At 52.9% G+C, this 16,758-nt stretch overlaps 6 protein-coding genes across 6 annotated transcripts; 2 read left to right on the plus strand and 4 right to left on the minus strand.

Moving 5' to 3' along the window:
* Positions 1-466: 466 nt before the first annotated feature.
* On the minus strand, positions 467-2,101 carry AYL99_01102 (hypothetical protein; the record flags this gene model as incomplete). The annotated part of the gene is made up of 1 exon (XM_018832618.1): positions 467-2,101. The coding sequence occupies one exon, from the start codon at positions 2,099-2,101 to the stop codon at positions 467-469; it is 1,635 nt and encodes a 544-aa protein (XP_018698497.1).
* Positions 2,102-3,804: 1,703 nt separating this feature from the next.
* Positions 3,805-4,593, plus strand: AYL99_01103 (hypothetical protein; the record flags this gene model as incomplete). Its single annotated transcript, XM_018832619.1, has 1 exon — positions 3,805-4,593. The coding sequence occupies one exon, from the start codon at positions 3,805-3,807 to the stop codon at positions 4,591-4,593; it is 789 nt and encodes a 262-aa protein (XP_018698498.1).
* An 851-nt stretch (positions 4,594-5,444) lies between these two features.
* Positions 5,445-6,389, plus strand: AYL99_01104 (hypothetical protein; the record flags this gene model as incomplete). Its single annotated transcript, XM_018832620.1, has 1 exon — positions 5,445-6,389. The coding sequence occupies one exon, from the start codon at positions 5,445-5,447 to the stop codon at positions 6,387-6,389; it is 945 nt and encodes a 314-aa protein (XP_018698499.1).
* Positions 6,390-6,995: 606 nt separating this feature from the next.
* Positions 6,996-10,496, minus strand: AYL99_01105 (hypothetical protein; the record flags this gene model as incomplete). Its single annotated transcript, XM_018832621.1, has 1 exon — positions 6,996-10,496. One exon carries the CDS (start codon positions 10,494-10,496, stop codon positions 6,996-6,998), a length of 3,501 nt encoding a protein of 1,166 aa, XP_018698500.1.
* Positions 10,497-11,199: 703 nt separating this feature from the next.
* AYL99_01106 (hypothetical protein) lies at positions 11,200-13,045 on the minus strand (the record flags this gene model as incomplete). The annotated part of the gene is made up of 2 exons (XM_018832622.1): positions 11,200-12,533; positions 12,802-13,045. 2 exons carry the CDS (start codon positions 13,043-13,045, stop codon positions 11,200-11,202), a joined length of 1,578 nt encoding a protein of 525 aa, XP_018698501.1.
* An 822-nt stretch (positions 13,046-13,867) lies between these two features.
* AYL99_01107 (hypothetical protein) lies at positions 13,868-16,450 on the minus strand (the record flags this gene model as incomplete). The annotated part of the gene is made up of 1 exon (XM_018832623.1): positions 13,868-16,450. The coding sequence occupies one exon, from the start codon at positions 16,448-16,450 to the stop codon at positions 13,868-13,870; it is 2,583 nt and encodes an 860-aa protein (XP_018698502.1).
* Positions 16,451-16,758: the final 308 nt, after the last annotated feature.

A 16,758-nucleotide genomic window follows, 5' to 3' on the forward strand; every position in this document is an offset into this window, starting at 1 on the left:
AGGCCTCCGAAAAGTTTACATCAAGTCGAAGTTTAGGGACCATTGGAGGGACAAGCGCAATGTATTGAATGGCATGACGATGCCCATAATGAAACCATTTTCTATTCCCATAAATCCATACTACGAGACACTTTCGGCTGATGGGAGCATCGCCGGAATTCTCAACGTCATTAAAAAAAAGGTATTCTGATTGCCAGCGGAAGCCCGCTCCCTTTCTATACACGCCCACACACAGAAGGTAACCAACCAACCGAGACACCGAGCTATGCTATGGAAATTACCAGGTAAAGCGACACAGTAGATTAGATAGATGGCTAGATGGATAGCCTACCGAGGATGTAAGAGTCGTGCTCGGAAAGACAAGCTCGTGCGCGAAATCCTGCCCTGGCCTGGAGCCACGCCAGCATGATGGTGGAGGATATTCCAATGTCTCTCCACCTGCGATGGATGTTGTAGTTGTCGTCATTCAGGGAGTAGTCGTCGTCGTCGTCTGCTGCTGCTGCTGCTTTGGTTCTCCTCTCCCCTTCTTCTGTTCGGGTTGCTGCTGCTGCTGCTGCTGCTGTTGCTGCTTGGGTTTCCAGCCGCACCCGCTGAAGATCTCGCGCTTCAGCAACTCCCGCACCTCCACGTTGGCGAAGTGCAGCGTGGCCAGGGCGTCCTGCAGGCTCGGGGCGCCGCTCGGGTAGATAATGTGCAGGCCGGAGTCCAGGGCCGGGTCGGGGCGGAATTTGTCGTGGTAGGCCTTCTTGCCGCCGATGGGGAGGTGGCGGAACGCGCGGCGGTAGCAGGACTTGGTCAGCGCGGTCGTGGGTCGCGACAGGCCGGTGACTTCGTCGAGTTGCGAGGCCGGCTCGAAGCCGAAGCTGAGGTAGCCGATGCCGGCTTGCTGGAGGAGGGACATGGCCGAGAAGACGAGCAGGTCGGTGATGCCTTTCGGCGCCGTCGGGGTCGCACAGTAGGGATCGATATGGTAGCCCTTGTTGGCGCCGATCTTTCGCAAAGCCGCGAACCCATTGCACTGGCCTTGTTGGTCCGTGGTGTACAGGTATGTCATAAGCATAGGGATAGCGAACGGGTCGAACACCGTCATGTATGCCTGTGGCTGGCCGGATTGATTGCGGGAGTCGCGCCACAAGTCGTACACTTGTCGTAATTCCCGTTCTAGAGCCTCGTCGCGCCCCTGAGCCGGAGCATATGCATGGACGGAAATTCCACCTTTTTCGGGGTCGAGGAGCTGTTTGTTTTGCGTGATCATTCTCCTCTGTTCCTTCTCTTGCAGGACGGGGTTGTCGAGAGGATTGAGGACCCGCTCGGTGCCAAAGCGCATGGTCACCCACTTCTGTTTGCTCGCATATGACGCGAATTTGTCGGTTGCGCCAAGAAAGACCATGCCCCAGCGGCGTCGTTTACGCAGGCGTCGAAATTCTTCCAAAAGACGATCGTACTCAGCAGGTTCACACAGAGGATCGCCTCCGACCACCGCAACATTGTTCCTGACCTTATAATAAAGTGCTGCTTGACGATCTTTGGTCATGAAGAACCGGTAGCTGGGGTCTAGGATCCCCATGTGGGAGACTTTGCCGAAGCGCTCGACAAGGGAACCCAGGGCCGAAATGGCCGTGAAGTCGTCGAGGGTGAATGTGTGGATGTCGTTGTTCTTTCTTTTTGGGTATGTAGGAATATGATTGAGGCTCGTACTGGAGTCGTTGAAGCTCACAGTCATGGAGGTCGATATGCATTGCTGGTGCTCACAAACATCATGGACTGGTGAAAGTATGCCTCGCGAAGAAATCGACGTGGTGACGACGGTCGTGCTGCTTTGGTTAAAGTCGATGAATCTTGGTCCCAACAAGGCATCACCCTTGAGGAACTGAAGGCGCTGTATGATGTTCATGGAGTCAATGTCTCTGGCCTGGGTCATAAGTATTTGCGCCAGGCCTCCGCCTAGATCTTCGGAAAGGAGATTTTTTGCCCGAGGCATCTGAGCTGCTGGCTTCTTGCGTGGTGCTTTTGACTTGGCCGCATTATTGGAGGTCTGTGGCTGCCTACGAGCCTGTAGGGTGTTTGTAGTTTCGGTTTCTACATCTGGAAAGGAAGCCATGTTGCGTTGGATACGTTCTCCTTGTCAATGCTGAGCTAGAAGTGAATGATGCTGGTGGTAGAGGTTCAGAAGTGTTGGGTCTGGGGAGGACAAAGGAGATTAAAGGGTTTGCATTGACAAACGGGTGCCTATTTGAACATTACCAGTGTAAGGTATGCTGCTCCACCCAGCTGATTTTCGAGCCCTCTTTCTGTGACATCTGCATGGTGATTCGGCTCTAGAGGCATTTGTGTCGCGTGCAACAGCAGCCCTGCAAGTGAGCGTCACCAGGCTCGACAAGTCAACAACGGCCGAGCACGGAGACATCCAAATTTGGAGCCAAAGAGACCTCACGCTGCATGTCGCGACCTACCATCTCGCCCATCGGCAGACTGATTCATTGGGTTTGCCGCGCAATCTGGAGGCTGGAGCGTGGATGGAAGTATCGAAAGACCGAAGCAAGCCACGCAAGCATGCAGGGGCGCAACGTCAGGCAGAAGCGATTTGATTGGTTGCGCGCGTTGGCCGACCACGGGAAGAAATAGGTTCTGAACCCATTGAAGAATGGCTGTTGCTTGATCTGACTTCGCTCGTATTCACTTACTGTAAGCAGATGCCACTTTCTGCGGGTGGGCGCCGGAATGATCAGGCTCCCTTCCGCCTGCAATGAATAATAGCTTCAGCCCTCCCTCTCCTCCTGCAGAAGCCCTCAACGGTTTAGCTTGGGGATATTTTCGGGTGAATCTGGTTGGCGAAATTTCGGGTCTTCAGCCTCGCAGAGGGCCGCTCAGGCGACCTCTTTTCTTGCCAGCGCACGTGCGCACGTATTCGGGATTGGTTCCTCGTACTCTTTTCCCGTCGTGTTCCAGAAGCCACCGAGTCAGTTGGCAACTCGAGCTCCTGAGAGTTTCTCCGGTCAGCAGTGATCAGTCAATGTTATCCTTGTTCCAGTTGTGATGCCCAGGGGGAGTGACTGCGAATAGAATCAGATCACTCCTTGGAAAGATGGTGTTCGAGTCTTACCTCTTTGCTGTCTACTATACATTAGGGTGCACAGCTGTATGCTGGCGCTCGATCTATGGCAGCTCCAAGCATGGAATGTGAGTTCCGAGTATCCACAGGCTTTTTTTGTGTCTTAGCAATCTTTGTAGGAGGCGGATCGAGGGTGATGGTGTGCCACTACGTGGACTTGTGAGGTTGAATAATCAGCAATCATGGAACCGTATTGGTTTTGGGGAGCTGCAGCTTGGCCGTGAGCAGACAAAATGTTAAGGACTTGGGACTGGCTGAGGTCTGAACATGTGGGCCGGCGACAGACAGAACAAGGAGGGGTTGTGCTGGTCGTGGTCGTGGTCGTGGTCGTGGTCGTGGTCGTGGTGTTGGGTGCAAACATGTTCAATTCGCCTGGTTGAACACTGAAGCCCTTTGGACCCCATGTAAAAGCGGCGATTTGCACTACCTAGTACGGTCCGAGCCACTGATGTCATTGACTTTTGGCCCTTATCGAGCCTCACTAGGCCCCTGGGAGCGCCCATGAGCCCCGCGAACCCGATAGCCCATCAGGGCTGGTGCGTCCTTAGACATAGCCTAGAGAGCCTGGACATGGCGCCGTCACGCATTCGGCCGCATGGCCCCTACCATCATCACCAGTATCCATATCTTCAATCCCTCTTTTCCAACCTAACGGACGTATTTTTTTTTAATGCACATACCCCACAATCGCCATGTCCCTGACTGATTCATGCTGTACTTGTGCCACTTTCCTCTCGGACGCAAAGGTGCCCTACGACCCTCGGTCAGAGAAGTCACCGCTGCATCACCGACAACTTGATTGCTGCTCGCGGTTCATATGCGCGACATGTCAGTATAAGAACCCCCGATTTCAGGCCTACTGCCCATTCTGCCAGATATCGTCCGGCCCATCTGCATTGCCTAGGGAAGGGCTTCGACTCCCGCCCTCATACACCAAAACCGCAGCCTCAGGAGGCTCGAGAAGGGCGGAATCGCCACCGCCTTCATATAACGATTCGATAGCCCCCAGGCGGCTCCTAGAGCAGAGCACTGGGCCGCCAGCAGATACCGACGATACAGTCCATTTCGTGGGATCTGAAGACTCGTTACAGTCATTGTCGCTTGCCTACAGGGTGCCCATTGCTGTCCTACGACACCACAATAACCTCTATTCAGACCAGCTCCTGGCCGCCCGCAAGTGGATCCTCGTTCCCAAGTCTCATTACACCGGTCCTCCTTTATCGACACCACCAGATGCAGAAGAGGAAGAGCGTAAGACAAAGGTGCGGAGGTGGATGATCGCTACAAAATGTGCGGACTACAACGTCGCCCAGCTATACCTCAAGGGCAGTGATTTTAACCTGGAACTTGCTGTGGAGGCGTTCAAATCAGACGAGGAATGGGAGAAGAATAATCCACTGAAAGGGAAGGGTAAAGACAACAGTGGGAGGCATAGACGCCCCTATGGAATGGGCGGAAGCATTTCTGGACAGTTGTCGTGACACGACTGATACCTTCCTTGCGACGACGTTACGACCTCTTGATGAGACAAATAGTGCGGTGTATACATACAAAAGACATGTCTTCTTTGCTCTTCTCATGCTTGCCAACTCTTACATGTGGAAACGTGTCGATGCGGTGGACGTATTCATGGTGTGAGAGGCTCTCTATCGATATTTCATCGCCGGGAGCTTTGACTCGAGGGGCCTTGAATGAATGCATGCCTGTGGACACCATGATATCCTTGGACTTTTGGCTCATGCAACGAACGGCCTTGCGTCTGCTCGACAAGGTATGTCGATGCCCAAGGCCTGAGAGACGTTTGGACCATCGACGCACCAAATTCTGACCCCGTAGTGGCCGAGTTATTCACTCACACAAGTTGGACCGCTATTTCGCAAGGCGAAGCGTATGGCCTTGGATTTGTCACTCCATATCTATTTGCCCTTCTCCCTCCCTCACTTTCGTGTTTGTCGGAGCAACCAATCTATGTCGTGCTCGGACCCCGGAGGAAACTTCGGTCGGGGATATCAGCCTAGAATTGTAACTGGCTTTGTCTTCTTCTGACGCCCCATTTCGGGAGTTTTTTGGTGCAATCCGTGGGCACTCGCACGCTACATAACAAGCTAGTTGCTCATCCTCCGCGTTTTATTTGTAGCTGCAGCTGCAGCTGCATCCTTACCAGGAAGGATGGTCTGTGTCCAGTCAATTCTTTAGAGGTAACTGGCATTTTTTGGTCATATTATTATCTTGCGCCGAATGACTCACAGGTAAGCTTATCCCTCGATATTTTACATCTCTACCACATTGGCCTTTGAAGTGGCATAGTTGCCAGTTCAGTCTCGCCGTGGCCATGTCTCTCTACAACGTGTGTGCCATCGTCGGGGCATCGACCATTGGCTATCTTGGATACCAGCTGGCCTCGGCGCTGCAATTCCACCTCCATTCATCCAAACTCCAGCGCTACCACCATGGAACAGACCCGTGGGCTTTGATCACGGGGGCCAGCGATGGGATCGGGCTGGCGTTCGTGAACGCTTTCGCACAGCGTGGGTTTAACGTGGTCCTGCACGGGCGCAACGGCGCGAAGCTGGACAAGATCGTCGCCGGGCTGAAAACGCAGTACCCCAGCACCAGCTTCCGGACGCTCGTGCTCGACGCAGGGACGCCGGCGACGCCGGAGACGCGCTTTGACGAGACGGTGCTCGCGGCGGTGCAGGGCCTCAACCTGACGGTGGTGGTGCACAATGTGGCCGGCTCAGGCGATCCAAAATTCGACATGAAACTGTTCGCGGACTTCTCGGCGCGGGAGTGCGACGGCTGGATCAACGTCAATGCACGCTTCACGACGCACCTAACGCGCCTGCTGCTGCCGGGCCTGCAGCAGCGCCAACCGGGGCTGATGCTGTTCGTGTCCAGCGCTGTCACCGAACTCGCGACGCCGTACGTGTCGCTGTACACGGCGGTCAAGTGCTACATCGAGGGCCTGGCCAAGTGTCTGAAGATGGAGATGGCGCTGGGCGGTCACGATGTCGAGGTCATGTCCTTCACCACTGGCACCGTCGCCACCGCGTCGTCCGGCCGGTCCGAGAAAGACATCTCCTTCACCATGCCCAGCACCAGCACCTTCGTCAAGGCCGCCCTCGACAAGGTCGGCGTCGGCAGCCCCAAGGTCTCCCCCTACATCGGCCACTCGCTGCAGGTCGGCTTCATGCAGTTGCTGCCTGCCTGGGCACGCGATCAGATGCTGCTCCGCCTTACGGCAAAGGTGCGGAACGCCGTCGAGAAAAGGGATTGAAATATCATGGAGTGAAGGGAAGGATCAAGGCCACGGAGCGAGGACGAGAGAGTGTGTGAAGGAGGGGAAGGAGGGAGAGGGAGAGAAAAAGAGGAGGGAGGAGTCTGCTCCGTCGTAATGCTTTCCTTGATACGAATGAAGTCTTTGGAACCGAATCTTCTCTCAGTGACTTACGGGGTGGATCGAGCCACAGCTAGTTTGAGGATAACCGAAACATCGGATCTATCCTTCTTCCTCCTCTCCTCTCTTCTGACTCTTAGCGGGAAAGACCAGAAACGAGCGAGGTTCAAGGTTGTCGAAGGATCATTTTGGATCATTTGGATGGAGTTGTAAAATGAATTATTGGTCTGAGCTGACACCTCAAAGAGGCGGTTCTGCGCAACTGCTCGATAGCAATACATATGCTTTTGGTAAGTCCTCTGAGCCTGACGTCGTATCTTCTAAACATGCTGTCTCGTCTTGTTCTGATGAGATCTCGTCATCGCAGCCCCCCACCCATAAACTCTTCGCAGCCCTCAGCGTGCCGCCCATCGTGCCAAACAGCAACAGACTAAACTTACATGACAAACAAGAAAAGAAATAACCCCGCAAGCAAAGCACTGCTGTTTAGATGCCGTTGAGGCCGAAGAGATAGCCCAACTCCCGCACACCCAGTCTCGACACCTCACGACCAGCTGATTCATCGAGGGCAGTTTCAACGAGCTCCCGTTTCCGCTCTTGAAGCTGCAAAATACGATCTTCAACCGTGAATCCTGCAGGGTCAGAAGGCCCTTTGGAGTCGCCTTCACCAATGAGGACTCGATGAATAGTCACGACTTTCTCTTGGCCAATCCGATAACATCGGTCCGCAGCTTGGTACTCAACGAATGGATTCCAGAACGGATCAAGCATGATAACATGATTTGCCACGGTCAAGTTCAAGCCTGCATTGCCTGCTTTCAAACTGATCAAGATCACTTTGCAGTTGGGGTTGTCGGTGAACTCAAGGACTGCGTCGTTGCGGTCCTTAGCGCTCATAGAACCGTCGTAACGGACGTACTTGCGGAAATCTTCGTGTTTCCACAGAGGCAGCTCTACCAGATCGAGAAACGATGTGAAGTTGGAGAAGATGATGGTCTTTTCGTTCTGTCCGTTATCTCTGATTTCTTCCAACAACTCAATAGTACGCGTGATTTTCGCGGACGGGTGGAAATTCTTCTGGAGTCGTTTCAAATACTTTCGTTTGGCGGCTTTGCTGCGCAAACCTTCTTTCCGAAGTTGTGCGAGACTCTTTGGTGGTTCTTTGGCTCTTGGCCTTGATCCTGAGCGGGACTTTCCCTTCCCTTCCTTGGATTTGGGTCGGGGCGATTTTTTCTTCGCCTGCTTCTCTGATTCATCATTGGAGTCGTCAGCAACATCATCGAACACGATGAAACCGCCGAGGTCGTCGCCTTCGTCCGAGTCATCGCTGCTGGAGTCGTCGACGTCGGAGTCAGAGTCAGAGGCAGGAGTACAATTCTCCAGCTTTTCCGCTTCCACTCGTTCTGGACAGTGGACGCGGAGGAAACTGACGTAGTCCGTGACGTTGTTAACGTCAATCCTTGCCCTACAATGAGGGCAACCCGGAGGCGCGCCGTTGTTATCGTTGGTGGCTTGCTCTACGAGCTGATTGAGACAGTCTCCACAAATAGCATGCCCACAAAAGAACACCACTGGGTTTTCTGTGACATCAAAGCAGATCGGGCATTCATAAGCATCTATTGCCTTCAGTCGTTCGACCACCTTTCCATCCAGCTGTTCTGCATTACGAAGCAGCGCATCCGTATCCAGCTCCCCACCTGGAAGTTGAATGAAGTCTTTGCTTGCAATGACAAGGGTCGGGTGACAGCAGGCCTGCCGGAGCCGAAGGAGCAGTACTAATGCGTGAGAGTAGTTTCGGCCGAGGGTTCCTTTCTGCAGGTATTTGTTCACTTGAATTTGAGCACGCGTCTCTAGGGCTTTGTAGAATTCAAGCTGATCTTGGTCGAAGATGACTCGTTCCTCCCTAGTCTCTTTAGGGGGGAGCTGGATAATTGGTTGATCATGTATCTTCGAGTGCTTGGTTCGCCTCAGAAGGATAGCCCGCAGGAGAGCTTGTAGTGTTATCATGGCTGTTTCCTTTGCAGGATCGTACCTGCTTTTGAGCGGACGTACAATGGTAGACCTAAATTTCTCCCAATTGTTATAGGGTCGAATTCGAGTGAACCGGATGAGGCTGAAGATTTCTTCAGTAGAATTTTGCATTGGCGTCCCAGTAAGAGCCCAGCGATACTCGGCTCGGATGCGACACGCGGCAAGGGCTGACTTTGCATTTCTGTTCTTTATGTTTTGTGCCTCGTCGAGAATCACCCGGTGGAACTGGGACCTGTCTCCAAGGATCGGGCAATCCTCAGCAACCGACGGTTTCCAATCCTTCAATTTCTTGACCTTTTCATCCAGAGCATTTTTACGTTTCAGCTCCGAGGTAAGAAGTCCGTACGTAGTCAGAACTACGTCGTAGGCTCTGAGCGCGGACCACGTGGTTTTGCGACCGTCTCCATGTAGGATATGGACATTCAGACGAGCTCGCGGTAGAACCATCTTTTCGATTTCTCGCTTCCATTGATGCATCAGTGCCACAGGTGCCACGACAAGGGTAGGGTAGGGTTTGTCTGCGGGAGGCGGGCGCTCCAGCATCAATGCGATGCTCTGTAATGTCTTGCCAAGTCCCATATCATCAGCTAGAATACCACCTTTGTTGGTGCCTTCTTCCATTCGCTTCATCCATGCAAGGCCGCTGAGCTGATGAGGCATAAGTTTTACCTTAAGCCCAGGTGGCTCCTTCGGCATTTGATCCACCGTGAGCTCTTCATCAGGCCTGATATGCTGCAGAAGCTCTTCCAATTGTTCCTGAGTTTGAGCCTCATCTTGATATCCGTATGGTGAATACCCAAAGGAGCTCGGGTAAGATCGACCTGGAAAAGGGGGGTTTAAAGCAGAAGGTGCCGAAAAAGAAGGATTTAGAGGAGCGTTCTGGGAAGGAAGACTTGTAAATGAAGGGCCCGGATAGTGTAGGCGTGACTGGGATGGTAAAGAGGAAGATCGGAGATCGTCGTCGCTGGAATCGGAAATTGTTAGATGATCAGGCGTAGAGAGCTCGGACTGGTACACCTGTCTTCCACCGACATTGCTGTAGGATTCCAAGTGCGGGAAAGCCCCAGGTATTGCTGTTGGAAGGGCAAAGCCTGGGTCGTTTTTGATGGCCTTCGCTGCTGGCCTGACGGAGGTCGATGACAGAGCGTCGTAAGTAACGGAATCTCTCTGGGTGTGTTGAAGTGATCGAGAACTGTCGTGAGAGGACGAAGGCTGGCTGGTGGGAAGTCGATTTAGACTGCCATCCGACTTCAAAAAGGACTGAGTATACCCCCATGGACGTGAGAGGCTGGGTTGCGTTGTATCTGAGCCAGTCTCGCCAGCCCATTCCTGTGAAAGCCGCAGGGCAAGTCTGGCATCGTCTTCCTCCTGTTGTAATTGGTGTTCCCGTCTCTTCCAGTAATCCTGATTCAGCTTAACAGCCTCCTTCGAGAGCCCGTCACTGAGAGGGTCTCCAAACACATCCTCTAGACTACTTAGACTAGCGGAGGAGGGGGCAGGTGAGGGGGCGGCAGTGCGAAGTGAGCCAGGACTCGGACTTGTTCGCCGAGATTTGGAAGATTCCTGTCTGCGATCGCCGAGGCTGTCTTGTCTGTGGCGCTTGCGGTTCCCTACTTCGTAGTTGGATGGAGGCATAAGATGGCCTGAAGACTCGGGCTGTTGGGCATTTTGTGAGTGGCGACTGACGGGACCCCGGTCGCTCAATCCTTCAGAAGTGTGGTTTGAATTCCTCAGAGGCAGACCGTGGCGGGAATCCTTTTTCTGGGCTGGTAGAAGAGCATGAATATATTTGTGCAACCTCCTCAGCTCTTTCTCTGTTGCATTTCTGATTTCCTCGTCCGCGGACCTGTCCCCAGGATTGTCAAGCAGACTCCGGAGGATCGTCTTGTTGAAATCGATGTCGTTGCGAAGGTGGCGAATCTCAGCGAGAAGAGCAGGGTCGGTTACGTTGTCCATTGTATCTTGAGATGTAGTAACAATTAGGCTGGGTTGGTCTTGAGGTTCTTAACAGTAAATTTATTAGCCAACAGGGCGCAGGAAAGGCAATCAATCTGCCTCACGAGGCAACTCGCCGGTTGGTCGTGAATAAAGATTGCTTTATCATGAAGAACAAAGAAAGGGTAAAGTTGAAAGGCAGAAGTGAGAGGAGAATGACAGAAATAGCAGTCGAGGCCAAACTTAAGAATGGCGGTCCGTTGGCACTATGTTTTGTTCCCTTGACAATTCACTTGTTGTTCTTTGTTGACCTGGAAAAACGCTGACGGAGGCTTGACTTGGACATTAGCGTGGTCATTGGTAAGTGAAGAGTCTTCATTCCACTGGAAGGCATTTTGATTTGACCTTCACCACATTTCAATAGGAGCGAGCACTTCACATGCGGCGTGCCGGCCTGGAGCATGTGGTGTGCGGGAGTGAAAGTGAACTTTAGGTGACAAGCAGCGACGCCACGCGCTACGTTCGACGCCAGGCGCGTGTCACGTGGATATAAAGTTCGCTACATCTGGATTATGTAAGCGGAGGGGCAGGATTTCCTTCACCGGGTTCTACGAGTAGCAGTGGTAGTATTACTCCTAAAAGCATCGCGTGAGAGGCCGATTCAGCCTCAAATCTTGGTGATACTTTACTCCGGTTTCTTTCTATTCGGTTCCAGTTCTATCCCTCAAGCCACTCGTCCTCTGACCTGCTTGATATCTTTGACGCAAGTGTTCCTCCACATGGCGACGGATACAATGGCTAGAGCTAGGAAAGCCGTTGAAGCAATCAGCATCAGCTTCTGCGTGTCTCCATATGCTCTGTTAATGGCCTCCCTTGTGGGAGTTCCTGGAGGATAGGACGATTGCACCACCAAGCTGCCGTAGATGGTGTCGATATGACCTTGCGCCGAGGGCGGCAAATACACCCTCAATTTGTTGCGAAACTCGCCCGTCCAGATCGCCGTCGCAATCGTAGACCCGATTGCGCCACCGACCGAGGAAAACATTCCCTCAATGGCAATGACGACAGCGACGTGTTGGTGAGAGGCAGCAGCCATGACAGCGATCTGTTCGCAAATGACCAAGGTCCCGCCCCCGAACGCAATAAAGATCTGGCACATGATGATGTACCCGATATGTGTGTTGGGCTGCCGGAAATGCAGCATGAGCGCCACCCCCAAGATGGTCAGTGGCACGCCAAAGAACAAGGCGATGTTCTTAAAGTGTCCTCGCCATCGGATATACATGCCCACCGGGATTGCGAAGAAACAGGCGCCAATGCTGTAGATGTTGGTGATGTAGGATGCATGCGTGACTGTCTGATTGTTGACAACGATGAGGAAGGAGTAAAAGAAGGCGTCCCATATGTAGAAGCTGACGAAGAGGACGGCGGAAAGGATATTTGCACCTATGACGGTCCGATCGGCCAGGAGCTCCCACGGAATGAACTTTTTAGGTGCCCAGAACTTCTCCCACGGACCGAATCCCACGAGCAGGAGGCCACCGAAGATGATCATGCAGATGATCATCGGCGAGCGCCAGCCATCAGGCTGGTAGGAGTAGAGGGAAAAGGGGAGCAGGAAAAGCGCCAGTTCAGCCGTGATCAACAGCAAGCCGAAGAGGTCGAACTCGATGGCGTAGTGTTTGATGGTTTGGATCGTCGTTCGTTCACTCTGTCGGACAGGCATCAAACCTGCTTTCTTCGCTTTTCGATAGTTGAAAATGAAGAGGAAGAACACAGGCAAGCAGACGGCAGGAGTAACAATGGCAAATGTACCAAAGCCCCAACGGAAGCCAGCACCGTCAAGGAAGCATTGCGCGGCTGGACCACCTGCCCAGGTGGTTGCAATATATGGTGAGGAGGCGAAGGCGAACATGAAACCTCGATTCTTGAGATGTGAGGTATCGGCAACGAAGATGCTCAATGCATACCCGACACCGTTATAGCCAACCCAGTAGAATACTTGAGCAGCGGCATATGTCTCGACATTTTGGCACGCCGCCATCATAATCAGACCGACTGTTAGTAGGACCACCATGAAAATGAAGCCTTGTGGGCGGCCCCAAATATCCAAAATCTTTGCAAGCGGGAAGCTTGCTCAAGCCCCCAATGATCTGGGAGAGGATGCCCGTTGTGGCGGTGAGGGAATGGAGTTGAAAGTCGCTCGTGACATAGGGAGTCAGTACCCCTGTGATCTGCTGTTGGAGCGAGTCGACAAATAAATCAGAAAGATCCTAAATCGCCGTAAGTTGCCTTGACTCGAAACTACACTGTGGCGAACACGTACAGAATGTAGGCAAGGACCAGTTGATTTCTGCCCCAAGCGGATGTGTTGCTTCAATTTTCTGGACGCCGGCTTGGGCATTCTCGTCGACGCCGATAGAGTCTGAGTCGGATGTGCCAGGTCTTTCCGAGATGAAACCAATCTCTTTCGAGTCAGACGCCGGAGCAGCAGCTTCTGAGTCGCTGCCACGCTGGCTGGCAGTTACAGGCACAAAGCTGGGCTTGATCCAAGCTGAATTAAACTTCATTGTGAAGGGTAGAGGATTGAAAGACAATGGAATGCGAGAAGAAGGAGGCGTCTCGCAGGGTCTTATAACCCTTCAGCACATTGATACTTCCCCTGTACCATCACTAGAACTCATGAATTCGATCCTACAATGGGACCAGTTTGAGTTACTCGGGACTTCAGGGTTGCATTGGTAGCCACATGAAGAACCACTCATGGCTTTACGCGAGCTCTATGATTGAATACTAGCGGCTCGGCCATGCCAGACAGCTAGGATGAGCTCTCGGGCGTCTCCAGACCGACCTATTGTAAGCTGAGCAGCAGCTCTCAACGGTGTATTACCGGACATGGTGATGATTAGCACGGCTTGAAAGCAGCAGACGATTGATGAAGGCACTCGCCAGAGAGACAGCGGAGATGAGTACTCCGTAGGGCGGAAGATCAAAGTGCCAGCAGGACCCAGAGCAGAGCGACAAGAAGCCAAAGCTCGAGGCGACGTTGATCTGTACCCCAAAATGGACAAGCGCCACGAAAATTCTGATCTTATCTGATTTCTGATCTTATCTGATGGAGTCACATGGACTGCCAAGACAATTGCGTTTTCTTCCTCCTCCACCTTCTGTCCCTTGATCTCCACGCACTTTGTCTCCATCCAGAACAAAATCCAAATGCTACTCCTGTAATATCCTCACCTTGGCGCTATAACCATGATGGTGACCCGCTTTTGGGCATTCGCTTGAGGTGACTTCTAGGTATGAGCTCTTCAGAAGCGACATTGAAACTGTCCTCACGATATTTCGAGTTCCTTCCTGTCTCTGTGGTGCAGCTACTATGCCACCGGCTACTAATGATATCCATTGCACAGAGCCTGTCCATTTTGACATCCTTTGCCAGGTATTTGCATCTTGTAGCGGACCCTCCCACAAACTTGCGATTCAACCCGCTCCATGGTGGCTCCACTGGCCGACTCAATATATCTCTGGTCTCCACATGGCAAGATAAATACTACCTCCGTCCACGGCGGGACGAAAACGTTGTCTGCGCCAACGCCAAGTTCAACTATCACTTTTTCTTCAGTGGAGCTGTATGACACCGTGAAAGAGGAGATATCTGGACAGAGAGCGAGGCCGTCGTCCTCGTACCAGGTCGAGGTAAAGGTTTTCCCATGCGAGCTGCCTTTGGGTGGGAATATTTCGAGACCCCGATAGTCATCCTCAGGAAGAGCTCTGCCTTCTGCCTTGGCATCGCCAGGCATTCGTGTCTGCACGCTCCTTCCGACAGGGATCGCTCCACCAATTCTGGCGAAGATCGGGATGCTTTCTCTCCATGGCGACGCAACACACACCCACTGGCCGGACGCATAGGATTCATAAGGTGCATTGAGATTGATGTAACCATAGTCGAACCCTTCTTCAGTCCGGCGTGGAAGGTAAATTCTGGCGGTTTCGACACCAGGCTGGTATACGCCACCAACCAGCAATGTGTCTCCAAACCAATACTGCTCTTCACCAGACTTGAGCGGCCTAGTCCACACCTCTGGATCAGACTCATGGCCCCAGCCGATCCATCTCTGGGGTGGAGTTGCAGTCAAGTGACTTTCCAGGCCGAGTGAGTAGATGTAGGGCATAATCTCGTATCTTCTCTTGATTGCCTTTCTGATCATGGGCGTGATCTCTGGATACATCCAAGGCTCAATAACCTCTCCAGCTTGGTTGTCTTGAGGAGACGTCTTGAAGCAGTTGATGGCAAAGCGGATCTGGTGGCATCCAAGCTGAACCCAGCGAAGCAGCAATTCCGGAGAAGGCTGTGGCCCTTCAAATCCACCGATATCGTGGCCATAGCAGTGCATCAAGCTGACACCCGCATTTAGAGATATCGCATTTGCTGCCTTCATGCTCTCCCAGCTGGTCATATTGTCACCGCTCCACGAACTGCACGCATACCGCAGAGTTCCAATACTCGCGCTTCGTGTCAAGACAAAGGGCCGAACGCCGGGTTCTGCTCGGAGCAGGCCCTCGTATGAAGCTTTGGCCATCAGTTCGGTGTGCATGGCACGGCCCCAGAGTCCAATCTTGTCCGATGCCTGTTCCTTGCCTGTGGGAACGGTCTCGAGAGCCAGCTTCCACTCATCGTTCGGCAAGGTGTACTCATTGTTGTCGTTCCACATGGCATCAATGCCTTGTTCCTTCAGTCTCTCGACTCCACGGGTCCACCATTCATACGCAGCTGCCGAAGAAAAATCAATGTGGCTGCCGGTTCCACTTTCGCCTCCACCGGCACTCCATAAACGCATTTCAGCAGTCTTTCCACTCTTGTGGTCTGTAAACAGCCCCCGGTTCTTGGCCAGATACTGGTAGTCGGGATGCGATGCAAGGACGAAGGGCTTGATGTTGGTCAGCAGCCTTATCCCCAAAGCGTGGTATTGGGCGATCCATTTTTCTGGCTCGGGGAACCGATGCTTGTTCCATGTAAACACATTCCTCACCCTGGGTTCGGTTTCGGCAATGGAGTAACCTGAACTCATTTGGTGCGCAGAGCAGGGAATGTCATGCTCCTTCAGCTTTTCGGCGAAGTCGAGCAACGTCTGGTGCGCGGGTGGATCGTCCATCATCGTGTATCGATAACCTCCACTCAGGTATCCGTATGCCCAGCGAGGCGCGAGGAGTGGAAAGCCGGCCAGTTCCGCATAGCTGCGAACCACGTCTTTCAAGGTCCGTCCCATGATCAGGTACTCCTCGAGCCCGCCGTAGTCTTGCCTATAGACTTTGAAGTGTCCCCAGAGGCCGTCGATCTCTGCGCCAACAGACCACGTTCCTCGACTATGGCTAGTGGAGACCATGGCCACGCAGCCACTCGGAGTCGCCTTGATCAGCAACGGCATATGCTTGTACATGGGATCTGTAGCGTACGCCTCATACCCGAAGCAGTCTGTGGCAGAAACCTGGAAGAACCGGGCCGTGAGATCCATCGGGGCAGACTTCTCTCCCAGTCCCACGTGAAGGGCCTTGCGGTCATGCTGGACATAGTGGGCGACACCCTGACCATCGACGACATAGGAACGAAACGCGAGGTCAGAATGCAAAATCTGCTTGGACCCCGACCAGCTCAAGGATACAACCGGCGCATGATTCCAGTCGACTGATGCCCTGATATCGCCGAGAGCAAAGGAACAACTTGTCTTGCTGGTCTGGTTAGCGATAACTTTGACGTTTTCGAGTTTCCCCTCGGGCTGAGGTATTGACGGGTAAGGCGGTAGTGGATGTGAGTCCGAAGTAAAGGTCGTCCTAAATACGTTGGATCTGACGGCTTCAAATGTAAAACTAAAGGGAGTTTCCAAGTCTTCCGACCGAAGGTGAATTAATGTTGGTGTCTCCGATTTCGAGATGACCGGCTTGTACGACTTTGAAATGCTTTCTAACTGCGGCATTTCGACGAATCAAGAGAAGAGATATGGTAAGGAAGAGGGCAAGCAGACCATTGAAACGAGAGGGCCGTGTTAGGATGGCCCTGTAGGAGGGTGATACTTAACCTTGGGAGGTTTCGCAGCTTGCGGAGGTCAGCTTCCTCGTTCTTCTCTTTTTGCGTTGCATGCCACTCTCTCCACACCCTTCGGAGCGAGCAAGCGAGGGATGGGATATACGAATATCGGCTTCGAAAGCGCTGTAGGATCGGACTTCGGCTGCCAAGTGCGATCCCTGCAACCGGCTATACAAATGTCCCAATCACGTTGCCTGC

The sequence above is a fragment of the Fonsecaea erecta genome (assembly GCF_001651985.1).
Source record: "Fonsecaea erecta strain CBS 125763 chromosome Unknown Scaff1, whole genome shotgun sequence".
NCBI classification, from domain to species: Eukaryota; Fungi; Ascomycota; class Eurotiomycetes; order Chaetothyriales; family Herpotrichiellaceae; genus Fonsecaea; species Fonsecaea erecta.